The 27,093-nt window shown below is 39.2% G+C and overlaps 1 protein-coding gene and 1 long non-coding RNA gene across 6 annotated transcripts in view; one reads left to right on the top strand and one right to left on the bottom strand.

Moving 5' to 3' along the window:
* Nucleotides 1-550, top strand: part of HEPACAM2 (HEPACAM family member 2) — a 61,183-nt gene extending 60,633 nt beyond the window's left edge. For all 5 annotated transcript variants that reach the window (XR_011256579.1, XR_011256580.1, XM_069587418.1 and 2 more), the window contains exon 10: nt 30-550. Coding sequence is in view for 3 of the 5 variants with exons in the window: in XM_069587418.1 (XP_069443519.1) it covers nt 30-33 (4 nt within the window). In the remaining 2 variants the exon portion in view is untranslated. The remainder of the gene's footprint in view (nt 1-29) is intronic.
* Nucleotides 1-27,093, bottom strand: part of LOC138439126 (uncharacterized) — a 50,841-nt gene that overhangs the window by 7,293 nt on the left and 16,455 nt on the right. The window lies entirely within an intron of this gene.

Genomic DNA, 27,093 nt, shown 5'->3' with positions numbered 1-27,093 from the left:
GTAGAACATTTTGCATATCTCTTCACTAGGTAAGCATTCACGGGCAACGCAGTGCATTTAAGTGAAATAAGGAAAGCACGTTTTGAGGAAAGCAGTGGAAATGTATATTCATCTGGAATCAGTGAAGAAATCAAGCCAGATGCCTCTTACACACTGGTCCTTTTAACACAGAATAAAGGCATTTATAAGAGTCTGACTGCAGATTTTCCAGCATACCCACAATGCACTGTGCTGCAGAGGAGCGTGATGGGGCAAGAGTTCCCAGTGGCAGTCTTTATCGTGCCAACAGAAGAGAGAAAAGGACGGGACTTTCCAATTGCCTTTTTTGTATCATGTTTCCTACAAAGCTCAATTAGTTCTAATCTATACTTTCCCTTTCCTCAGCACCAACACTATCCTATCTAATGTACAAGTGTGGAAACTTTTATTTGTAAAATCTTCAGCAGGCTTTGTTTTATTAAATTTTAAATTACTGCACTTTTAACTTTTCATTCCCAAATTTCCTTCTTGCTGTTTGTACCGTGGAATAATAAAGATGATTGTCACAAAAGCAAGAGTGTGCCTTCTCCTAGGTTGTCAGTCACCAATGGAGTTTTTTCAAAGACTTGTAAAACACTGAAGGAAATGACTTATTAAAGTCAGATTTTTACTTTTGTTCAAGGAACAGTGGATTCAAATAAATTATTATGCTTTTGCTTGTATATAGCCTTGATTCTTTGTCTTGTAGAGTAAAAATCTTACATAAATTCACATTATAGTTTTAGATTTTTTGATCCCTTTTCCGCAGTGTGCATCATGGAGCGCTACCAAAATAAGACTGTTGCTCGCACATGGCTATTACTTTTCAGGCTTGAAATTTTTGCTTTATCGGATTGTGAATTCACCTTGTATATTGCTGTATTTTTTAAAAAAACAAAAACAGAAACCAAATGATAGAATTTAAAACCACCATTTTATAATTCCCAAATGAAACAACTGATTCAGATACCAGTTAGCACTAGGCAAGACTGCTAGATAAGCGTTACCAGATAAAACTACCAAGAATTCTGTTGTAGAAACGCTGCATAGGAAAGGTGGTCGGGCCCAGAGAGAAGCAGGTAGTCAGAGCAGCATGGAGAGCTGCAGGGCACAGTGAGGCCTGGGGAGTGGGGTCGGAACAGTCATCCAAGTCTTGTAGATCTTGAAGATGAAAGACAAATGTTTATATTCATTGACTTTGGCTACAGATACTCTGACCTGCCAGTGGCACTCTTTAGGATTTCATTCTGGCTAAATAAAGGTAGAAGCATTCTAAATATAAAGCACTGGGGGGTTTAAAATGACATCAGTGACATTAAGCCCATGCAGTGACTCACCTTCCAACTATTAAAAAAGAACTATGACAAGATTTTCCAACTTTAAGCTATGTCTCATGGCCTATTATACAGAAGAAAGAAAAGAGCATTTCCTGCAAATCAAAACTATGATGAAGTATTACCTCACAAAGGTCAGAATGGCCATCATTAAAACATCTATAAATAATACATGTTGGAGAGGATGTGGAGAAAAAGGAACACTCCTACACTGTTGGTGGGAGTGAAAATTGCTGCAGCCAGTATGAAGAACAATATGGAGGTTCCATAAAAACTAAACACAGAGCTACAATATGGCCCAGCATAACCACACTTGGGCTTACATCTGGAGAAAATGCTAATTCTGAAAGATACATGCACCCCAGTGTTCACTGCAGCACATCTACAATCGGCAAGACATGGAAACACCTGAATGTCCATCAACGGATGGATAGAGAAGACAGAGTACTTATATACAATGGAATATTAGATGACCACGAAAAAGAATGAAATAATGTCGTTGGCAGCAACATGGATGAACCTAGAGATTATCATTCTAAGTGAAGTAAGCCAGAGAAAGACAAATAGCATTTGATATTGCTTATATATGGAATCAGAAAATGATATAAATGAACTAATTTACAAAACATAAATAGACCTACAGGCATAGAAAACAAACTTATGGTTACCTAAAAGGAAAGGGAGGGGAGGACTAAATTAAGAGTTTGGGATTAACATATAGACACTACTATATATAAAATAGATAACCAACAAGGACCTACTATATAGCACAGGGGATGCTACTCAATATTTTGTAATAACCTAAGAGGGAAAAGAGCCTGAAAAAAATCACTTTGTTGTACACCTCAAACTAACAATATTGTAAATTAACCACAATAAAAAGCAAAAGTTTTAAGAAGAATAAAAACAATAGCATTTCTTTTTAAAATGCATTTCGAGTAAACCACTATATTTATACTATACCTCTTATATTTTTGTAGAAGCACATGGTGAAAGGAAAACTAAGTCCTACAACTTACCCATTCTTCCCTGCTCTTTTTTCTCTACCAGCCTTATATATTTTTCTGCTGGAAAAGTCCATCAGTTCTACCACAAATATTTTCTTCTACATTTGGTTTAAAAAAAAAAGTATTATCTAATTTAAAAAGGAATCCATGCCCATTGTTAAAAGTGTATCTATACTTGGAAATGCAGAAGGCTAACCATAAAGCAATTAAAATCACCTGTAGAGAGTAGACCAGAAACGTTCTCATGACAAAAGAAAAAAATGTAATTATGTGAGGTGATGGATGTGTTTGTTAACTAACCTTATTGTGGTAATTATTTTACAATATATACATGTACCAAATCACCACACCTTAGACTTTCACAATGTTATATGTCAATTATATCTCAATAAATCTGGAAAAAATAAATATGAAATTGCTTGTAATTTCACTCCCCGAAAAAAAAAAAAAAAACCTGTTAGAATTTTCTCAGGTTAGTCATGCATACGTTTATTCCTACTCGCTCCAGTTCCAGAAAGGATTTATGGTAGCTCATATAAATGCATAATATAACAAGATAAAATATACCCCTCAAAATAAAGGTGATAAAGAAAAGAGGATGAAGGAAAAATGAGCACTAAAGCAATGTGAAAAAAGAAATGAGGTTAATAACTAGTATGATGAATTCCCCTTCATCTGAGAATACTGTTTTATAGCCCTGAGATCATGTGGCATATACAGGAGGATGTCTAAGGAGGGGCCTCTAAACCAAATGCAATCTGTAGTTGTCAGAGCTGAAGAAAGGTTGCAGTCTTATTGTAGGGCTAGGAGAGAGCAGATCAGCTTTCCTAGGCACCCGGTCACCCCAGGTCCATCCGCCTCTCTCCTTTCTCAAGCTTGAATTCTCTTCCAAAGACCATGTATCTCCTTACTTGGAGTTCAGTTCTGTCACTTAGTCAAGTCTGACTCTGCAACCCCATGGACTGCAGCATGCCAGGCTTCCCTGTCCATCAGCAGCTCCCAGAGTTTGCTCAAGCTCATGTCCATCGAGTCGTTGATGCCATCCAACCATCTCATCCTCTGTCGTCCCCTTCTCCCCTTGCCTTCAGTCTTTCCCAGCATCAGAGTCTTTTCCAATGAGTCAGTTCTTCTCATCAGGTGGCCAAAGTATTGGAGCTTCAGCTTCAACATCAGTCCTTCCAATGAACATTCATGACTGATTTCCTTTAGGGTTGACTGATTGGAGTTCCTTGCAGTCCAAGGGACTCTCAAGAGTCCTCTCCAGCACCAAGAGTCTAACTACAATAAGCTACTGCTGCTTCGCTGTGTTCCTGTTCCAGATCAGATTTGGGGACACTTTAAAACATAGACAGTCTTAAACAGCTTTTTTCTTGTTTGCTTCAAAATGACAATTTTTTATTGAGGTATAATGGATGTACAATATTGTAAGTTCTAGGTGTACAATATAGTGATTCACAATTTTAAAGATTGTATTCCACTTATAAAATATTGGCTATATTCTCTGTGATGTACAATATATCTTGTAGCTTATTTAATTTTTATTTTTTATTTATTTTTTAATAGCTGGCTAACATTGTTGTGATGGTTTCAAGTGAGCAGTGAAGGGACTCAGCCATACCTATACATGTATCGATTCGTCCCCAAACTCCCCTCCCATCCAGGCTGCCACATAACGTTGAGCAGAATTCCGGTGCTATACAGTAGGTCCTTATTGGTTATGTATTTTAAATATAACATTAAACAGCCTTTTCTTACATAGGTAATTATACATTTGCATGATTCACAAATCAAAATCCTATAAAAAGTATGCATTGAGAAAACTTTTTTTATTAGTGTTTGGTTTTGGGTTTTTGGTTTGCCACAACCAAGGGAAATATAAGCACATATTCTTATCTTTTTGAAACTCACTTTTCAATCACAGGTAATTCTTCTTAAGTTTGTATCTCTCACACACGCAAAAACGCACAGACCCTGTTAGCGCTTGGTTCCACTCAAAGTGGCGAGGAATTGCTAAAGGGAGAAATGTGAAAGGATCTAGAATCCAATTAACTTTTGCTGTCACTGGTGTGTAACACCGGATGACTCACTGCTTTTTTAGTAAATGGGGATGAAAATCTCATAAATTAATCAAGGGAGGTGATGAACCAACCCAGATGTTCACCTAATTAACAAATTAATCTTTAAAAAACAGCCTAAAGTTCTTTCCTTATTACTAAACATAATCGTGGCTGTTGTTAAAATTTTTAACTTTATATTCCTGCTTCTAACTTGCAAGAAAATCATATTCCTCCTGCTTATTATTTTGAGAGAGTATATCCTACTGGTACTCTTTTAAGCAAAAAAATTAATATCCTTATGAATAAAACAATTTTCCTTGTTTTTCTGACATTTGAGCACTTCCATATTAATAAGACAATTTCAGTTAACATAAACTGCACACATACACTCCAAGAAGGTTCATGTGATCCCTAAGTTTTACAAAATCACACACCCTATAAAGTTCTGTTTAATAAAATTGTATGATAGCTCAGTACATGGCATATAGTTTACTATATGTTATTAAAGATTTAACTGATTTTCAGAAACTTGTAATTTTCTGCTTCTGTATGCTTCTATCATCCCTGTGAACTTATATGTCATTTTTATATATTCTTCTAAAGCTCATGTTCAAATATATATGAATGTGTTTGTTTTAGTTTCATAAGGCACTAAGAAAGCAGAGATTTCTTTCTAATGAGTACACAGAAATAAGACACAGCACTTGGATGTAACACTGATGCTCTCCTTTCTTCTCATTTACCAGATACCCTTCTTAGTGGAATTATGTTAACCTTGAAGTTTACAAATACTTTTATAACTATTACCCACATAGATCTTCCCAAGAACCTTGTGGGCTAGAAAAAAGCATGGCTGCTTTATAGATGAAAAAACAAATACTCAGAAAGTTAAAAGACTTGCTCAGGTCACTTATATAAAATGTATTTTGTGCATAACCCACACAATATTCCCCTATACATTTTTAATTTATTTTTTAATAGAAGGATTATTGCCTTACAGAATTACAATTAAAAAATTTGTTTTAATTGGAGGATAATTGCTTTACAATGTTGTGTTGGTTTCTGCTGTACAACATGAATCAGCTTTACAGGTACATATATTCCTTCCCTCTTGAACCTCCCTCTCACCCCGCCCCCTTCCTACCGCTCTAGGTCATCACAGAGCACCAGGCTGGGCTCCCTGTGTAACACAGCAGCTTCCCACGAGGTATCTATTTTACACTTGGCAGCGTGCATATGTAAATACTACTCTCTCAGTTCGTCCCACCCTCTCCTTCCCCCACTGTGTCCTCAAGTCCAGTCTCTACGTCTATATCTCTATCATGCCCTGCAAATAGGTTCGTCAGTACCATTTCTCTAGGTTCCATATCAGTTCAGTTCAGTCACTCAGTCATGTCTGATTCTTTGCGACCTTATGGACTGCAGCACGCCAGGCTTCCCTGTTCATCACCAACTCCCAGAGCTTGCTCAAGCTCATGTCCATCAAGTCAGTGATGCCATCCAACCATCTCGTCCTCTGTCGTCCCCTTCTCCTGCTTTCAATCTTTCCCAGCATCAGGGTCTTTTCCAATGAGTCAGTTCTTCCCATCAGGTGGCCAAAGTATTGGAGCTTCAGCTTCAGCATCAGTTCTTCCAGTGAATATTCAGGACTGATTTCCTTTACAATTGACTGGTTGATCTCTTGTAGTCCAAGGGACTCTCAAGAGTCGTCTCCAACACTACAGTTCAAAAGCATCAATTCTTTAGTCCTCAGCTTTCTTTATGGTCCAACTCACACATCCATGTATGACTACTGGAAAAACCATAGCCTTGACTAGATGGACCTTTGTCAACAAAGTAATGTCTCTGCTTTTTCATATGCTATCTAGGTTGGACATAGCTTTTCTTCCAAGGATCAAGTGTCTTTTAATTTCATGGCTCCAGTCACCCTCTGCAGTGATTTTGGAGCCCAAGAAAATACAGTCTGTCACTGTTTCCATTGTTTCCCCATCTATTTGCCATGAAGTTTTGGGACCAGATGCCATGATCTTCACTTTTGAATGTTGAGTTTTACACCAGCTTTTTCACTCTCCTCTTTCACTTTTGTCAGGAGGCTCTTTAATTCCTCATCGCTTTCTGCCATAAGGGTGGTGTCACCTGCATATCCAAGGTTACTGATTCCGTATATAGATGTGTTAATACACGACATTTTTTTTTCTCTTTTTGACTTACTTCACTCTGTATGGTCGGCTCTAGGTTCATCCACCTCAGTTCCTCCCCTATACTGTAAATCTTCTTTAGATGACTTATAATACCTAACACAACATAAATGCTTTGTAAATAGTTGTAAATGCAATGTTAATGCTGTGTCAATAGTTGTCTGCAAGGCAAATTGAAGTTTTGCTTTGGGGAACTTTCTGGAATTTTTTTTTTTTTTTTAGTGTTTTAAATCTATGATTGGTTGGATCCAGGATGAAGAACCCCCATATATGGATAGCTGACAGTATTCGTTTGGTTTTTGTTTGTGTCTGAGAACTTTCTCATTTGAATATACTCCTAGGGGAGATGACAACTCTTTTGCTCACCACACAATGGGCGTAAACCTGCAGATTGTTTCTTCCCTGAAGCAGAATTCCACTTAAGGTTTATGGCAGAGGATTTCTGAAGCTTCAAAACAGTCAATCCCTTAAATTCTACAAAAACCAGTTGTCCTAGGTGATGGCAACTTCAGAGACCACACCCCCATGATAGCCAGTTCTTCAGAGTGTCCCTGGTGGCATCCATTCCATTATATGCACTTTAAAAGACTTACAATATATGCTTTCAAATTGTAATGAATAGGATTACCTATGCTTTGTATATTTAATGAAGACACCATGGTTAGGAGGCAACTGTTTCCAATAATCATCCAGTCCTTTGAGATTGAAGCTCAGAGCTCTTGATAACCTTGGGGAGTCATTTTTCCTTGCTTCCTGGACTTGGGTGCCTATTTCTTTTCCCAGTTTATAACTTTCTTAGTGGCTCAAATGGTAAAGAATCCACCCGCAATGCAGAAGACCTGGGTTCAATCCTTGTGTTGGGACAGTCCCCTGGAGAAGGAAATGGCAACCCACTCCAGTGTTCTTGCCTGGAGAATTCAATGGACAGAGGACCCTAGTGGGTTGCAGTCCATGGGGTTTACTAAGAGACATGACAGAGCAACTAATACTTTGACTTTCTTTCACTTCACTATATGTTTTCTTCTTGGAGAAAACAAAAGCTATGGAAACAGAAGAATGAAAGCTTCTGCAGAGACAATTGGTCTGTTTAGGAACATTTTGCAAATGGCATGCTGAGGCATAGTCCACAGACTAGACAAGATAAATGCAAAGAGGCTTGCATTGTTACACAGTCTCAAATATGACAGTTAATACTAAAAGTATAAGTTAGAATGTCCAATCGAGTTGATTTATAGGTAAATTAAGAACAGGAAGGATTATTTTTCTAGAATTGTTTATAGCTTGTGGGTGGCTGAGATGTCCATACAAAATCCTTTCCAACCTGGGGTTCTGAAAGTGGCTCCATTCCCTGATCTGTTAGTGCCACCTATGGTTCCAAATTAGAAAGTGTTAGGTTAAAGTATAAAATCTATGTATTATGAACAGTAATCTGATTTTAAATTAGAGTATTTATCATTCTATTATATTTTGCCCTCTGAGTTTCACTAAATGAATAGAATGTCTTTCTGGAGGGCAAATCTCCCAATATACATTAGCAGATTTTAAAATGTTTATACTCTTTAATCCAGTTTAGACTCTTTAAACCAGTCAATCCTAAAGGAAATCAACCCTGAATATTCATTGGAAAGACTGCTGAAAGTGAAGCTCCAATACTTTGGCCACCTGATGTGAAGAGCCAGCTCATTGGAAAAGACCCTGATGCTGGGAAAGATTGAAGACAAAAGGGGAAGGGGACAACAGAGGATGAGATGGTTAGATAGCATCATTGACTCAGTGGAATGAATCTGAGCAAACTCTGGGAGATAGTGGAGGAGAGGAGCCTGGCGTCCTGAAGTCCACGGGGTAACAAAGAGTGAGACATGACTTAGTGACTGAACAACAAAACCAATAATCCATGTTTAAGAGATGATGAGACACAAAGACACATGTAAAGAATATTTAGTCCAGTATTAAAGTAACTAAATGTTCAAATGATTCTAAGTCATATATGAGATGGAATATGATGCATCCATTTAAAAATATCAAAAAAGAGAAAATTACTTTTAGTTGTAATTTCTATCATTTGTATCCTTTTAGAAAGATTTCAAGTCTTTCAGAAACTGTCAGAACCCTAAAGAGATAATATAACTGCAGTATACAATAACACACCAAAAACAAAATCGATAACCCACAAAACTAAGAAGCTATGTGCCTAAAAAATAGAACTTATAGATGTGCTAATTGTTTTCTTCTTTTTCTGTACCAATCAAGATAAATGAGACAAAATCGGTACTTTGCAGAGAAAACAGAAGCGGAAACTTCTTTCCAAGTGGAAACCCTTTCTTCTTTCTAAAATAAAAAATGCATGCTTCTGTGGGGCCTTCATCCTGGTCTGCATTTCTCCATCATAGAGGAAACTAATCTACCTACCTCTGCTTTGGCGTCTACCCCTGTTACCTGCTCACCAGCTTAATACCATCCATTATCCTTCTCTTCTGTATTTCCAACCAGCGGAATGTATCCCACCAGTTTTAAAGTACAGTCATGTGTGATGTCCAAACTAGTAAGAATTCCTCGCTCAAACCCACATCCTCTACCTCCCGACTTCTGGCAAAATATCGTCTTATCTTATCTCTCACTTCACAGTCAAGCTTCTTAATTTATATATTTGTTATTACAATTTTCATACCTCCTGCTCAGTCTTAAACTCACTCCAGTCTGGTATGTGCCCCCATCACTCTATTAAAACGGCTCCCTATAAAATCACTAGTGACCCCCAGGTTGCTAAACGTGGGCTTTTTCCAGTGTTCATTGTAGTGTCTCAACAGTAGTCAACACCCTTGACCAACGCTTCCTTCCTGAAACTCACAGGACTCTTGGTTCCCCCACCCCACCCCCAACCCCCCCAGCCACCCCTCCCCCCACCTTCTCTAGGCACTTCTTTGTTCCTTTCGCTGCTCATCCTCCTCTTCCCAACCATTCAATATCATAGCTCAGTCTTTTGACTCTCTTCTCACTGTTTAATATCTTCCTAGGAAATTCCCTATAGCTATAATTTATATTACCACCTATATATAGGTGATTCACAAACCCTAATTTCTGGCCCAGTACTTTCCTCTGAGCTCCAAGAACACATGTGAAAAATATGTATTTCCTCACTTTTTAGAGATCTCAATGGTAGGTCCCTCAATCTCTATTTAAGCAAAACCTAACTCATGAGTTTTCCTTCCAAACTTACTCTTCCATTGTCCTCTTTCAGTTCTATAAACGGCCCACCATCAAGCTTGCTGCACACAGCAAATGCTAAAACTCATCTTTGATGTTTCCCTCTCCTTCATTATGCACATTTAATCCATCTCCAAGCTCTGTGGCTTCTACTTCCTACTTCTTAAATCCATCATCTCTCTATCTCCACCATCATGTCAATTCAGGTCACCATTATCTCTTGTCTGTGTTACTACATTACAGCCCTATTAGTTTTAATAGTGTTATTTCTTTGTACTTAACCTGTACACCATTGGTTTAATTTTTGTCTAAATTCACTAGCCAGGACCTCCATGCAGTTTTAGACAAGCGTGATGGTAAGAGAGGACGTCTTTGCCTTTTTTCCTCATCTTAGTGGAAAAGCATCCAGTTTCTTACCATTAAATATGGTTTTGTGTGTGTGTTAGTTGCTCGGTTGTGTCCAACTCTTTGCGATCCCATGGACTACAGCCCACCAGCCTCCTCTGTCCATGGAATTCTCCAGGCAAGAATACTGGCATGGGAAGATCCCTTCTCCAGGGGGATCTTCCAGACCCCAAAATTGAACCCAGGTCTCCTGCTTTGCAGAGGGATTCTTTACCATCTGAGCCACCAGGGAATCCCAAGTACGGTATTAACTCTAGGTTTTTTTGTAGATGTTCTTCTTCAGGCAGAGAAATTTCTCCACTACTCTTAGATTGCTGAGAGTTTTTATTATGAAAGGTGTTCAGTCAGTTCAATCATTCAGTCGTGCCCAACTCTTTGCGACCCCATGGACTACAGCATGCCAGGCTTCCCTGTTCATCACCAATTCCTGGAGTTTGCTCAAACTCAAGTCCATAGAGTCGGTGATGTCATCCAATCATCTCATCCTATGTCATCCCCTTCACCGCCCACCTTCAATCTTTCCCAGCATCAGGGTCTTTTCCAATGAGTCAGCTCTTCGCATTAGATGGCCAAAATATTGGAGTTTCAGCTTCAGCATCAGTCCTTCCAATGAATATTCAGGACTGATTTCCTTTAGTATGGACTGGTTGGATCTCCTCGCAGTCCAAAGGACTCTCAAGAGTCTTCTCCTACACCACAGTTCAAAAGCATCAATTCTGCGGTGCTCAGCTTTCTTTATAGTCCAACTCTGACATCCATATATGACCACCGGAAAAACCAGACTTTGCCAATTGCCTTTACTCAGCTGACATGATCATATGATTTTTTTTCTCTAACCCATTGATGGATGGATTTCATTAATTTTCAAATGTTGAACAAACCTTCCATAACTGAAATAAATCTTACTTGATTGTGGTGTATAATTCTTATTAAAGACTGTTGGATTTTATTTGCTAATACCTTTTTGCGGAATTTTTTCATGTGTGTTCATGAAAGATATTAGTTTGTAATTTTCCTTTCTTATGTCTTGGTCTAGTTTTGGTATTTGACAATTGCTAACTTCATAGAGTGAGTCAGGATGTGTTCCCTCAGCTTCTGTTTTCTGGAAAAGATTATACACAACTAGTGTTGTGTATTTTTTTAATGTCTGGCAGAAATCACCTGTAAAAGCATCTAGGCATGTCTTTTCTTTTTGGGAAGGTTATTAATTGTTGATTTGATATCTTAAAATATAGGCCAGTTTATATTAACTATTTCTCCTTGTGTGAGTTTTAATAATTTGTATATTGCAAGAAATTGGTCTATTTCATCAAAGATACCAAATTTGTAATTATAGAGTTGTTTGTGGTATTCCTCTTTTACCTTTTCTACTGTCAGTGGGATAAGCAGTGATGCCCTCTCTTTCAATATTATCCATTTACGTTTTTTCCCTTTATTAGTCTGTATTATGGGTTGAATTGTGTGCTCAGACGCTTCAGTCATAGCCAACTCTTTGTGACCTTAGGGACTGTAGCCCTCCAGGCTCCTCTATGAGGCTTTCCAGACAAGAATACTGGAGTGGGTTGCTATGCCCTCCTCCAGGGATCTTCCTAACCAAGGGATCAAACCCATGGCTCTTAGGTCTCCTGCACTGCTAGGCGGGTTCTTTACCACTAGCACCACCGGAGAAGCCCCCCTTCAGTCCTAACTCCTAGTAATTTCTGATACCTAGAAATGTGACCTCTTAAATAGTCATGGCAGATGTAACTAGTTATAATTTGGTAATACCAGGATAGAATGGACCTCTAGTCTAATGTCCGGTGTGCTTATAAAGAGAACACCATGTGAAAATACAAACATATACAAGGAGGCCTATGTGAAGACACCAGGAAACTACATACAAGCCAAGGAGCAGCTTAGGCCTCCAGAAGACGGAAAAGAGGCATGAAACAGACGCCCTTCACACCCTCGAAAGAAACCAACCCTCTCCACAGCTTGATTTTTGACTTCTGGGCTCCAGAACTCTGAGACAATGCACTTCTGTTGTTTACGCCATTCAATTTGTGGTCATTTATTTCAGTAGCCTTAGAAAATTACAGTACTGAGCTCTGGGAATGTATGAGCTGGAGGTTGCAGAAGCTTTAAACTTCTCTAGAGTTCTTATTTCTGTAGCCCCCTTAAATACAGTCTGTATTTTTAAGTTCTTTTTAACTATAATCCACTGTGACTAGCCTGGAAGCCTGTTCACGTGGAGCTAAGGTATGGGGGAGGGAAAGCATTCTATAATCTTACAATTAAATAGCAGTCTTTTAGTGGAATCATGTCCCTGAGCTGTGACTCACAGCTGTTTCTTAGCTCCTAAACCCTTCAGTTCAGTTAAGTTCAGTCGCACAGTTGTGTTTGACTCTTTGCGACCCCATGAACTGCAGCACGCCAGGCTTCCCTGTCCATCACCAACTCCCGGAGTTTACTCAAACTCATGTCCATTGAGTTGGTGATGCCTCCAACCATCTCATCCTCTGTCATCCCCTTCTCCTCCCACCTTCAATCTTTCCCAGCATCAGGGTCTTTGAAAATGAATCAGTTCTTCGCATCAGATGGCCAAAGTATTGGAGTTTCAGCTTCAACATCAGTCCTTCCAATGAATCTTCAGGACTGATCTCCTATAGGATGGACGGTTGGATCTCCTTGCAGTCCAAGGGACTCCCAAGAGTCTTCTCCAACACCACAGTTCAAAAGCATCAATTCTTTGGTGCTCAGCTTTTTGTATAGTCCAACTCTCACATCTATACATGACTACTAGAAAAACCAGAGCTTTGACTAGATGGACCTTTGTTGGCAAAGTAATGTCTCTGTTCTTTAATATGCTGTCTATGTTGGGCATAACTTTCTTTCCAAGGAGTAAGCGTCTTTTAATTTCATGGCTGCAGTCACCATCTGCAGTGATTTTGGAGCCCAAAACAGTAAACTCTGTCACTGTTTCTACTGTTTCCCCATCTATTTGCCATGAAGTGATAGGACCAGATGCCATGATCTCAGTTTTCTGAATGTTGAGCTTTAAGCCAACTTTTTCACTCTCCTCTTTCACTTTCATCAAGAAGCTCTTTAGTTCTTCACATTCTGCCATAAGGGTGGTGTCATTTGCATATCAGAGGTTTTTGCTATTTCTCCCAGCAATCTTGACTCCAGCTTGTGCTTAATCCAGCCCAACATTTCTCATGATGTACTCTGCATATAAGTTAAATAAGCAGGGTGACAATAAACAGCCTTGACGTACTCCTTTCCCAATTTGGAACCACTCTGTAGTTCCATGTCCAGTTCTAACAGTTGCTTCTTGACAGATTTCTCAGGAGGCAGGTAATTCCCATCTCTTGAAGAATTCTCCACAGTCTGCTGTGATCCACACAAAGGCTTTGGCATAGTCAGTAAAGCAGATGTAGATGTTTTTCTGGAACTCTCTCACTTTTTCAATGATCCAGTGAATGTTGGCGATTTGATCTCTGATTCCTCTGCCTTTTCTAAATTCAGCTTGAACATCTGGAAGTACACAGCTCACATACTGTTGAAGCCTGGCTTGGAGAATTTTGAGCATTATTTTGCTAGCTTGTGCTGCTGCTGCTGCTAAGTCACTTCATTCTTGTCTGACTCTGTGTGACCCCATAGACGGCAGCCCACTAGGCTCCCCAGTTCTTGGGGTTCTCCAGGCAAAAATACTGGAGTGGGTTGCCATTTCCTTCTCCAATGCACGAAAGTGAAAAGTGAAAGGGAAGTTGCTCAGTCGTGTCCAACTCTTCGTGACCCCATGGACTGAAGCCTACCAGGCTCCTCCCGTCCATGAGATTTTCCAGGCAAGAGTACTGGAGTGGGGTGCCATTGCCTTCTCCTGCTAGCATGTGAGATGAATGCAATTGTGTGGTAGTTTGAGCATTCTTTGGCATTGCCTTTCTTTGGGATTGGAATGAAAACTGACCTTTTCCTGTCCTGTGGCCACTGCTGAGTTTTCCAGATCTGCTCGCATATTGAGTGCAGCACTTTAACAGCATCATCTTTTAAGATTTGAAATAGCTCAACTGGAATTCCATCACCTCCACTAGCTTTGTTTGTGGTGATGCTTCCTAAGGCCCACTTGATTTCACATTCTAGGATGTCTGGCTCTAGGTGAGTGATCACACCATCATGAGTATTTGGGTCATGAAGATCTTTTTTGTCTAGTACTCTTCTTAATATCTTCTGCTTCTGTTAGGTCCAGACCATTTCTGTCCTTTATCGAGCCCATCTTTGCATGAAATGTTCCCTTGGTATCTCTAATTTTCTCGAAGAGATCTCTAGTCTTTCCTATGCTATTGTTTTCCTCTATTTCTTTGCACTGATCACTGAGGAAGGCTTTCTTATCTCTCCTTGCTATTCTTTGGAACTCTGCATTCAAATGGGTATATCGTTCCTTTTCTCCTTTGCCTTTCACATCTCTTCTTTTCACAGCTATTTGTAAGGCCTACTCAGACAACCATTTTGCCTTTTTGCATTTCTTTTTCCTGGGGATGGTCTTGATCACTACCTCTTGTACAATATCACGAACCTCCATCCATAGTTCTTCAGGCACTCTGTCTATCAGATCTAATCCCTTGAATTATTTGTCACTTCCACTTTATAATCATAAGGTATTTGATTTAGGTCATACCTGAATGGTCTAGTGGTTTTCCCTACTTTCTTCAATTTAAGTCTGAATTTGGCAATAATGAGTTCATGATCTGGGCCACAGTCAGCTCCTGGTCTTGTTTTTGCTGACTGTATAGAGCTTCTCCATCTTTGGCTGCAAAGAATATAATCAATCTGGATTCATGTTGACCATCTAGTGATGTCCATGTGTAGAGTCTTCTCTTGTGTTGTTTTAAGAGGGTGTTTGCTATGACTAGTGCGTTCTCTTGGCCAAACTCTGTTAGCCTTTACCCTGCTTCATTCTTTACTCCAAGGCCAAATTTGCGGGCTACTTCAGGTATTTCCTGACTTCCTACTTTTGCATTCCGGTCCCCTATAATGTAAAGGACATCTTTTTCAGGTGTTAGTTCTAGAAGGTCGTGTAGGTCTTCATAGAACTGTTCAACTTCAGCTTCTTCAGCATTACTGGTGGGGGCATAGACTTGGATTACTGTGATATTGAATGGTTTGCCTTGGAAATGAACACAGGTCATTCTGTCGTTTTTGAGGTTGCTGTACTGCATTTTGGTACTTGGATACATACTGCCTCCAAGTACTGATTATATTCTTTGCAGCCAAAGATGGAGAAGCTCTATACAGTCAACAAAAGCAAGGCCAGAAGCTGACTGTGGCTCAGATCACAAACTCCTTATTGCCAAATTCAGACTTAAATTGAAGAAAGTAGGGAAAACCACTAGACCATTGAGGTATGGCCTAAATCAAATCCCTTATGATTATACAGTGGAAGTGAGAAATAGATTTAAGGGCCTAGATCTGATAGATAGAGTGCCTGATGAATTATGGACGGAGGTTCGTGACATTGTACAGGAGACAGGGATCAAGACCATCCCCATGGCAAAGAAATGCAAAAAAGCAAAATGGCTGTCTGGGGACTCCTTACAAATAGCTGTGAATAGAAGAGAAGGGAAAACCAAGGAGAAAAGGAAAGATATAAGCATGTGAATGCAGAGTTCCAAAGAATAGCAAGAAGAGATAAGAAAGCCTTCCTCAGCAATCAATGCAAAGAAATAGAGGGAAACAACAGAATGGGAAAGACTAGAGATCTCCTCAAGACAATTAGCGATACCAAGGGAAAATTTCATGCAAAGATGGGCTCGATAAAGGACAGAAATGGTCTGGACCTAACAGAAGCAGAAGATATTAAGAAGAGGTGGCAAGAATACACAGAAGAACTGCACAAAAAAGATTTTTTGTGTTCTTCACCACAAGTTTCCTGGAGATAAAACCCATGCAAGTGTGGGGACCCCTCTAAGACTGAAAGTTTCTCATTCTCATGCTAGTTAATATTCAACTTCTAGCATTTTATCAAAATTACCATTCAGATAAGTGGATTTCAACTATGATTTTTTTAATTTGCTTATACGTGCAGATTTCAGGATGACAGTTTGTTTTGTAAGTTTTTTGATGGGTCCAAGAAAAGTCACGGATTTTCATTTCATTCAGTATTTTTCTTGTTGTAAGGAGAAGAGAAGAGCAACTATTTCCAAGCTCAGTGGTGTCCGATTCTTTGCAGCCCCATGGACTGCAGCATGCCAGACTTCCCTGTCCTTCACTATCTCCTGGAGTTTGCTCAAACTCATGTCAATGATGCCATCCAACCATTCATTCAAAGCTAAAACCAGAAGTCAGTTTTTGTTCTTGTTTTTTAATTGAAATATAGCTGATTTACAATGTTGTGTGAGTTTCTCGTGCATAGCATAGTGTATGTGCTATGTGTATATACATATAAATATATTCAGCCTAAATCTTAGCATTCTTTAGAATCACCTGGAGGGCTTGTCAAGCTGCAGATTTTGGACTCCACTCCCAGAGTACCTAATTCAGTAGGTCATGTTACCTGAGAACTTGTCTTTAACAAGTTTCAGGTGATGTTAAAGTGACTGATCTAGGGACCAAATTTGAGAACCATTGTTTCCTTCCAGTATTGTCCTAACTGAAATGTAAACAATGTGTGTACAAATAATAGGAAAACTTTAGATTGTGTAACAGGCAGTTCAAAAGGTAGCTTTTTTTTTTTATGAACTCTAGTAATCATATCAGTTGCTTTCACAATATCCTTATTTCAGATACTAGGATCAAGTTACAGAGTACAGTATTAGAAGTATCACAATACATTTGTGTTTAAAACTTTAATAACTTGTTTTAAAACTATTTATATCCATTGACGTTCTCTCAGCTGAGTGCACTGTCATAAGGATAATGAACATCCTTCCAGCTCAGATTCTGTTCTTGCTTTTGTCCCATCAGACTGTCAGCTCCTCCACGAGAAGACAGTTTGTCATCTTTGTGGCGTACAGAGCACCCAGCCACATGTTTTTTGATTTGTAGGCATTCAATATACATTAGATTGAGAAACCTTGATTTTTAAAATCTGAGTATTAGAGAAACACTTGCTCCTTCTCTCATGTAATAATTCACAATGGAAGGAACCCTCCCCCTCCCCCTCTGACCCATGCACACACGTATACACACACACACAGGCACGCACACTTCCAGCATTTCTTTTTCTTTTTACCCCGCATTCCCTCCTCTGCACAGGGGCTGTGTCGCACTGACTAAATCCCCCCAGGCCCCCTCCCCTGTGGTCCTCACACTCCTCTCTGGTTCCCTACGATGAGCTCGTAAGGCAGCCCCAGTCTTGCTCCTCTGGTGTAGTCCTTGTCCACGCTGCTGCTTGGTTTCTTCTCCAGCCCCTCTGTGTGTCTATTTCCCCTGAGTATACAGGACTCAGGGTCTAGACTTAGGGTGAGAGAGGGTTTTTTTTTAAATCTAAGTACCGTTGATTTACAGTGTTTCAGCTGTACAGCAAAGTGATTCAGTGATATGTGTGTGTGTATATGTATATACATATACCTTTCTGAAATTCTTTTCATTATATACCTTTCTCAAGTTCTTTTCCATATATGTTATTATGCAATGTTGACTATAGTTCCCTGTGCTATACAGTAGGACCTTGTTGCTTATCCATTTCATATATAATATTTTGCCTCTGTTAATCCCTAGTTCCCAATCCATGTCGTCCCCTACCCCCCATTCCACTTTAGTAACCATAAATTTGTTTGCTATGTCTATGAGTCTGTTTCCCTTCTGTAAATTAGTTCATTTGTATTATCTTTTTAGATGCCACATATAAGTGATATCATATGATATTTGTCTTTTCTCTTTCTGAATTAATTCACTCAGTATGACAATCTCTAGGTCTGTCCATGTTGCTAAAAATGGCATTATTTCATTCTTTATGTCTGAGTTATATTCCATTGTGTGTGTGTGTATTTATATATACCATATCCTCTTTCTCCATCTACCTATTGATGGACATCAGATTTATTTTTTTAAGCACAACATGTGCGTGCGTGCTCAGTCGCTTTAGTCGTGTCCAACTCTACCTGTCTGACCCTATGGACTATAGCCCGCCAGGCTTCTCTGTCCACGGAGAAAGAAGCACAACATAACACCTATAATTTCTTCTGTGCCATATATTTACATAATCATTTATCGGAGAAGGCAATGGCACCCCACTCCAGTACTCTTGCCTGGAAAATCCCATAGGCAGAGGAGCCTAGTGGGCTGCAGTCCATGGGGTCGCTAAGAGTCAGACACGACTGAGCGACTTCACTTTCACTTTTCACTTTCATGCATTGGAGAAGGAAATGGCAGCCCACTGCAGTGTTCTTGCCTGGAGAATCCCAGGGACGGGGGAGCCTGGTGGGCTGCCATCTATGGGGTTGCACAGAGTCGGACGTGACTGAAGCGACTTAGCAGCAGCAGCAGCAGCAATCAATTTATAGAATTTGTTTAAGTTTTACATTTTTAAATGAATGGTTAATTCACCATATTGTTTCATTTTAGCTTCTAATTCATCAATTTCACCATGTAATTCAGTTTTTGCTCTATATAGTTCAAGGTTATGTTATTAAATGCTCACAAATTTATTTTTATATTTTCTTGGTTTAATGTTCTTCATCTCTATTAAAGCCTTTTATCTTACATTCTATTTTACTTCATTTTATATTAACATTTATATACCCTTTGGTCATTTGCCTGATATATTTTTCAATACTTTATTTTAAATAAATCTGAGGTGTTTTTTTTTTTTTTTTAGTTGGGTCTCTTGTAACTGCATATATTCAACATGATAGACTGAATTTCAGTGAGTGAGTTTGATCCATTTACACTTGCTGTGATTACTATATATTTATATTCTCTTTGTATTTCCTTCCTATATTTTCTGTTTATTACCATTTTCCTTTATTTTTCCATTTTCATGCCTCCTATTAAACTGATAAAATTATCTGCATTTTCTTATATCCCCTGCTCTCATGGAAGCTCTAGAATATATCCCTCTATCCTCCATAGTAGTACACTATATTTTTAAAATAACTTTTATTTCAAAATCTGAAGTTAATATATACCTTTGTAGTCCTTTCTGGAAAATATAGTACTTTAATATTCTGTTATCAGAACATACACACACACCTACACACACACTTTGTTATTGCTGGTTAGTCTTAGTTAGAGGATTATGTTTTCAGCACATTTATCAAGTTGTGTGCCTTCATATTTGCCTTGCTGCTTTATGTGCCTCCAATTTTTTAAGCCACGTGTCTTCCTCCTAAGCTCACTTTTCTTGTTAAAATTCATCCTGTAATCACTTTTTCAATTAGAATCAGTTAGTAATAAATCCTCTAGAAATTTACATCTCTGAAAATGTCTTTAAAAATGTTTACTTTTGAATTATGGTTTACCTAATTGTAAGTTTCTAGGCCAATGTGTATTTTCTCTCAAATATTGAATATATTATCAGCTGTCTTTTGTCATCAGCTGTTTCTAATGAGAATACTGTTCCCTCCCCTCGTTTTTTGTAGATTATTTGGGATTTTTTCTTTGGGGGCTTGAATTTTTATTTATACTTACTGTTTTTCAGTTTTATTATGCTATATCTGGGCTTCCTTGGTGGCTCAGTGGTGAAGAATCCGCCTGCAACCCAGGAGACCCAGGTTCCATCCTTGGGTTGGGAAGATCCCCTGGAGAAGGGAATCACAACCCACTCCAGTATTCTTGCCTGGAGAATCCCATGGACAGAGGAGCCTGGTGGGCTACAGTCCACGGGGCTGCAAAGATCCAGACAAGACAGAAGCAGCTGAGCATGCATGCACACATGCTATACCTAGCTATAGATTTATTTTTATTTCTTTTGTTTTTATTTGTTATTTTTCTTTTTTAAATCAAAGAATTCAAGTTTTATTCCAGTTCTGAAAAGTATCTGTCATTATCACAGTAAATATTATTTTCTCTCTCTACTTTTTTTTGAAACAGTCATCAGACATTTGTTGAAGTCTCTCAAACTCTTCACTATATATTTTAATTGTTCTTTTGTATATTTTTATTTTTTTCTTTGTGCTTAATGTGGGTAAATTCCTCAGAAGTATCTTTCAACACACAACTTATTTTACTATAATCAGATTTTATCATTCTTATTGAATATATGCATATATACATATAAGATGAATATACATATGTAATATATTACTACATGTATAACATATATAATATATGCAACATACACATAAAACAAAATTATATATATAATATTTATGTATATATTTATATGTATATATATGTGTGTATATATGTATAATTTCTAAGATTTTTGCTTCACTCTTCTCTATATTTTCTTATTTAACTTCCAAATTTTTCATAGCTTCTTATTTTATTTATGGATAGTATCTTTTCATGTCTCTTTGATAATCCTGAACATCTTTATCAAAAGTCTAATTATTTAGGGGGGAATGAATTTATAGTTAATTTTGTTGTCTGTCTGTTTGACATTAGCTGCTTTGTTTGTTTTGTAATCTTGGTTTGTGCATTTTTTAAGTGAATTTATTCTCTCCCTCTATCTGTTTCTTCACCAGCTTACCATTAGCACTTTGGCAAACTTTCAGTTGATTCCACCTGCATCCAGACTCCCACCTTGGTGATGAAGTTGTCACTGCTGGAGTCCTGGGCTAGTTGTTTTAGTTCAATTCCTGGTAGGTTTCTGCTTATGAGCCAGTGTCTGTGTCCCCCCAGTTCCCTGAGTAGGCTCAGCCTCACAGAGAGACTGATCCCATCCCTGCCTTTTGTACTGTGGCTGGGCAATTACCTATGGTCTGCTCTTTGCATGGGTGACTCTAGGCTAGCTAGAGAAGGGTCCGTGGGATTTTCTCATAGCTCACTGGAGGGAGTGATCTTGAAGAGGGGGCAATATAAACTGATCCCCCAACGTCACCTCTTACTTTACCAAGTCACCTCTCAGTGCTGGCACAGTGGAACCCTTTGCCTGCTCACTTCACAACTCTTGAAATTATGATCCTTAGGGGGCCAGAGCCTATTCCTTCCTGGCTATCAGCCCTCATGCCCTGAGCCCTACTCGTATTGTCCCAGAGAGTAGGAGGGAGCTTTCCTGTGTCCTTCACTCTCCCTCCTGAGATTATCTCAGGAGGCGCTTTCCTCCAAATCCCCTCTACCTTCTCCCATCCAACTCCTAGAAATCCTTGATTCCACAGCAGGGTAATTTTTTTTTAATGGTTTGACCTCCCATCCAGCTTTAAATTCTAAATAGTCTGCACTGTCTTTTGAAGTCTTGACACAGGAAAATTGAACTTTTGGAATATTAAAGCTAAAATGAGTGATATCTTTTGGTGGTTGTTGTTGTTTAGTCACTAAGTCATTTTCAACTCTTTTGCGACCCCATGGACTCTAGCCTGCCAGGCTCCTCTGTCCGTATGATTTCCCCAACAAGAATCCAGGAGTGGGTTGCCATTTTCTCCTTCATGGGATCTTCCTGACTCAGGGATTGAACCCATGTCTCCTGTGTCTCCTGCTTCGCAGGCAGACTTTTTAACCTCTGAACCACCAGAGAAGCCCGAAGTACATACCTAACCAAACACTTTCTGGTTCAATATGTTTAAGGAAAACTCAGGGAAAATGAGTCCATATTTGAATAGTTAAAGAGCTTCCAAACTCTGAGAAACACAACTTTTAGGTCACTCAGAAACCCCTGGTGCTCACAGACTCTATCCTTTACAAGACGGGTCAGGTCCCCCAGAAATCTCACTTGCTGTGCATCCTGAATTAAGCAGAACTTCAACTAGGAACACTGATTCTCATGGGCTTATGACTTGGGCAGTCAGTTTCAAGCTTGAAAATTCTTTTTTTTTTTTAATTCTTTATTTATTTATTTTTATTTTACAATACTGTATTGGTTTTGCCATACATTGACATGAATCCGCCATGGGTGTACATGAGTTCCCAATCCTGAACTCCCCTCCCACTATACTCCCCATATCATCTCTCTGGGTCAACCCAGTGCACCAGCCCCAAGCATCCTGTATCCTGTATCGAACCTAGACTGGCGATTCGTTTCTTACATGATAGTATATATGTTTCAATGCCATTCTCCCAAATCATCCCAACCTCTCCCTCTCCCTCAGAGTCCAAAATTCTGTTCTATACATCTGTGTCTCTTTTGCCGTCTCGCATACAGGGTTATTGTTACAATCTTTCTAAATTCCATATATATGTGTTAGTACACTGTATTGGTGTTTTTCTTTCTGGCTTACTTCACTCTGTATAATCGGCTCCACTTCCATCAACCTCATTAGAACTGATTCAAATGTATTCTTTGTAATGGCTGAGTAATACTCCATTGTGTATATGTACCACAGCTTTCTTATCCATTCATCTGCTGATGGACATCTAGGTTGTTTCCATGTCCTGGCTACAAACAGTGCTGTGATGAACATTGGGGTACACGTGTCTCCTTCAATTCTGGTTTCCTTGGTGTGTATGCCCAGAAATGGGATTGCTGGGTCATAAGGCAGTTCTATTTCCAGCTTTTTAAGGAACCTCCACACTGTTCTCCATAGTGGTTGTACTAGTTTGCATTCCCACCAACAGTGTAAGAAGGTCCCCTTTTCTCCACACCCTCTCCAACATTTATTGCTTGTAGACTTTTTCAGAGCAGCCATTCTGACTGGTGTGAAATGGTACCTCATTGTGGTCTTGATTTGCATTTCTCTGATAATGAGTGATGTTGAGCATCTTTTCATGTGTTTGTTAGCCATCTGTACATCTTCTTTGGAGAAATGTCTATTTAGTTCTTTGGCCCATTTTTTGATTGGGTCATTTAGTTTTCTGTAATTGAGCTGCATAAGTTGCTTGTATATTTTTGAGATTAGTTGTTTGTCAGTTTCTTCATTTGCTATTATTTTCTCCCATTCTGAAGGCTGTCTTTTCACCTTGCTTATAGTTTCCTTTGTTTTGCAGAAGCTTTTAATTTTAATTAGATTCCATTTGTTTATTTTTGCTTTTATTTCTAGTATTCTGGGAGGTGGATCATAGAGGATCCTGCTGTGATTTATGTCAGAGAGTGTTTTGCCTGTGTTCTCCTATAGGAGTTTTATAGTTTCTGGTCTTACGTTTAGATCCTTAATCCATTTTGAGTTTATTTTTGTGTATGGTGTTAGAAAGTGATCTAGTTTCATTCTTTTACAAGTGGTTGACCAGTTTTCCCAGCACCACTTGTTAAAGAGATTTCTTTAATCTATTGTATATTCTTGCCTCCTTTGTCAAAGATAAGGTGTCCATAGGTGCATGGATTTATCTCTGGGCTTTCTATTTTGTTCCATTCATCCTTATTTCTTTGTGCCAGTACCATACTGTCTTGATGACTGTGTCTTTGTAGTAGAGCTTGAAGTCAGGCAGGTTGATTCCTCCAGTTCCATTCTTCTTTCTCAAGATTGCTTTGGCTATTCAAGGTTTTTTGTATTTCCATACAAATTGTGAAATTATTTATTCTAGCTCTGTGAAAAATACCGCCAGTAGCTTGATAGGGATTGCATTGAATCTGTAGATTGCTTTGGGTAATATACTCATTTTAACTATATTGATTCTTCCGATTCATGCTATATTTCTCCATCTATTAGTGTTCACTTTGATTTCTTTCATCAGTGTTTTATAGTTTTCTATATATAGATGCTAAAGCTAAAACTCCAGTACTTTGGCCACCTCATGCAAAGAGCTGACTCATTGGAAAAGACTCTGATGCTGGGAGGGATTGGGGGCAGGGGGAGAAGGGGATGACAGAGGATGAGATGGCTGGATGGCATCACTGACTCAATGGACGTGAGTCTGAGTGAACTCCAGGAGTTGGTGATGGACAGGGAGGCCTGGCGTGCTGCGATTCATGGGGTCGCAAAGAGTCAGACATGACTGGGTGACTGAACTGAACTGAACTGATATATAGGTCTTTAGTTTCTTTAGGTAGATATATTCCTAAGTATTTTATTCTTTTTGTTGCAATGGTGAATGGAATTGTTTCCTTAATTTCTTTTTTCTACTTTCTCATTATTAGTGTATAGGAATGAAAGGGATTTCTGTGTGCTGATTTTATATCCTGCAACTTTACTATATTCACTGATTAGCTCTAGTAATTTTCTGGTGGAGTCTTTAGGGTTTTCTATGTAGAGGATCATGTCATCTGCAAACAATGAGAGTTTTACTCCTTTTCCAATTTGGATTCCTTTTATTTCTTTTTCTGCTCTGATTGCTGTGGCCATAACTTCCAGAACTATGTTGAATAATAGTGGTGAAAGTGGGCACCCTTGTCTTCCAGCAAACAAAAGCCCAGGTCCAGATGGCTTCACAGCTGAATTCTACCAAAAATTTAGAGAAGAGCTAACATCTATCCTACTCAAACTCTTCCAGAAAATTGCAGAGGAAGGTAAACTTCCAAACTCATTCTATGAGGCCACCATCACCCTAATACCAAAACCTGACAAAGATGCCACAAAAAAAGAAAACTACAGGCCAATATCACTGATGAACATAGACGCAAAAATCCTTAACAAAATTCTAGCAATCAGAATCCAACAACACATTAAAAAGATCATACACCATGACCAAGTGGGCTTTATCCCAGGGATGCAAGGATTCTTCAGTATCCACAAATCAATCAGTGTAACTCACCACATTAACAAATTGAAAAATAAAAGCTGTATGATTATCTCAATAGATGTAGAGAAAGCCTCTGACAAAATTCAGCATCCATTTATGATAAAAACTCTCCAGAAAGCAGGAATAGAAGGAACATATCTCAACATGATAAAAGCTATATATGACAGACCCACAGCAAACTTTATCCTAAATGGTGAAAAATTGAAAGCATTTCCCCTAAAGTCAGGAACAAGACAAGGGTGCCCACTTTCAAGCTTGATCTTGAATCTCTAGGAAAGTTTATACCAGAAAGAGACAACCTCCAACATAGTTCTTTTGGGGAGAAAAAAAAATGAACATGGTCCAAGTGTTTGGAAAAAAATGAAAGGAACACACCAGCTTGGAATGATTACTGTACATTAAAGTTGCCTGAGAAAAGAAAGCAAAAAGCTGCCTCCATCTGGAATCTGCTCCCAAACACTAGAAGCAACCCCAGAGTCTCAGAGCCACAGCTGCTGCTGCAGGCCCATTTCTTTCCCTTACCAGATGGGAAACCCTGTAACAAGTAATACCCCTTCTCTCTAAAGATAAACCTGCAAGCTACAGCTGCACATCCAGAATTCATTCTTAATGCTACACCAGATGGTATCTAAAAGGCTTTTTCACATATTGCTTCATGTCACATGATCTTAACAGGATCCCTGTCATCCTCATCTTAAGAGATGGAGAGATTGAATGACTTGGCCAAGATCACAAGGCTAAGATATTGTCAAGTCAGGACTTACCAGATCCTTCCAGGACGAAAAGTCTTCCTTTGCTTTAAAATGGATCAGTTGAGTGTGATGTATTTTCATGTGAAATTCCATGTGTGTAAACTGTACATTCTATAATTGCTCAGATGGTGTGGATTCCAGAGACGCTCTAGGAAGGAAGACAAACACTACCCAGAGTGGGTATCAACCCCAGTAAGAATAAACTAGTAGAGGATGGAAGGGATCTGATATAATCAACCTACCACTAGTGCCTGGCTAGTATCCTTGAAGGATGGTGTCCCATTAAAGGTTCAGCACTGGTCTATGCTGTGGGCAGTTAGGTCAACATGCAGGGACAATAACTAGATCCAGTTTTGTGAGAGGGAGTCCTTGCTATTTGATACTTGAATAGTCTCAAAAGCTGTTATGGCCAGCTCAACTAAGGAGCTGCTGTGCAAGCATTGAGGTGGCTGAGAACAGAGGCAGTAGCGTCTACAGGATGAGCTGCCATCTGGCCATACAGGGTGGCTGTTTAGTGCCTCCCTTCAGTGGGTGCTCTCTAGACATAACAGAAGATGAAAGGTTGCACACGGTTTGTGAGCACTCCCAAAGATTTGTCCATATGCCTCTTCCTCAAACTCCTGAACAGCTATCTAAACCATCTGCCACTGTTTAAAGGATCCATGTTTGTCCATACTTCAGATCATTTCCCCTCCGTAGAATGACCCACTGGACAGACTTCCCTTCACTCAAGGTTACTGTTGAGTGTGGCTGTAGCACGGCAAAGTCCATTTTCAGTTAGCGCTGATATACTGAGCTGACTCATCTGTGAACCAAACCTTATTTCCTGCTTTTCTCTTTATCAGTCATGAGGAATTCCCTTGATATCATAAGTATAATTTCAGGGAGAGGCAACAGTGCAACTGAGATAGATGATGTGGAATCCTAGTCCTGTTCTGAGACTGATACACCTTTTATGTGATTACTCGTGTGACCTCTGGACCTACTGAGATGTGATCTGAAGGTGCCATTCTAGCATTTGTGTTTCTTGCCCAGCTTGACCTCGAGACTCATCGAATCTGAGCACATGTAGCTTGTGTTGTGAAACTCAGCCACATAGCCAGTCACTTGATATCCTATGGTCAGGCACTCGGTCTCTTCTAGGGCTTCCTTTTTTTCAAACATAAGTCGTTCTCCACCAAAAAGTCCAGCTGTTACAATAATCCTGGAAAATCTGCAACATGCCTCCAATATTAGGCCTTTTGAGAGACTCCATCCACAAAGGACACCTCTAGTATCTTGGGCTCTGCCAGGCCACATATGCTGAAAAGCAGAGCAGCTTGCACCATCTTCTATAGAGCTCTTTCTTCCTTCCCAGACCATGAGATCTCTAAAAACTTCATCTGTGTGACAGACCCCTTGTACCATGTATCTTTGCTGTCTGGTAT

This window comes from Ovis canadensis, chromosome 4, assembly GCF_042477335.2.
Source record: "Ovis canadensis isolate MfBH-ARS-UI-01 breed Bighorn chromosome 4, ARS-UI_OviCan_v2, whole genome shotgun sequence".
NCBI lineage: Eukaryota > Metazoa > Chordata > Mammalia > Artiodactyla > Bovidae > Ovis > Ovis canadensis.
The sequence above is the reverse complement of the archived record's forward strand: the minus strand, read 5'-3'. Positions and strand labels throughout refer to the sequence as shown.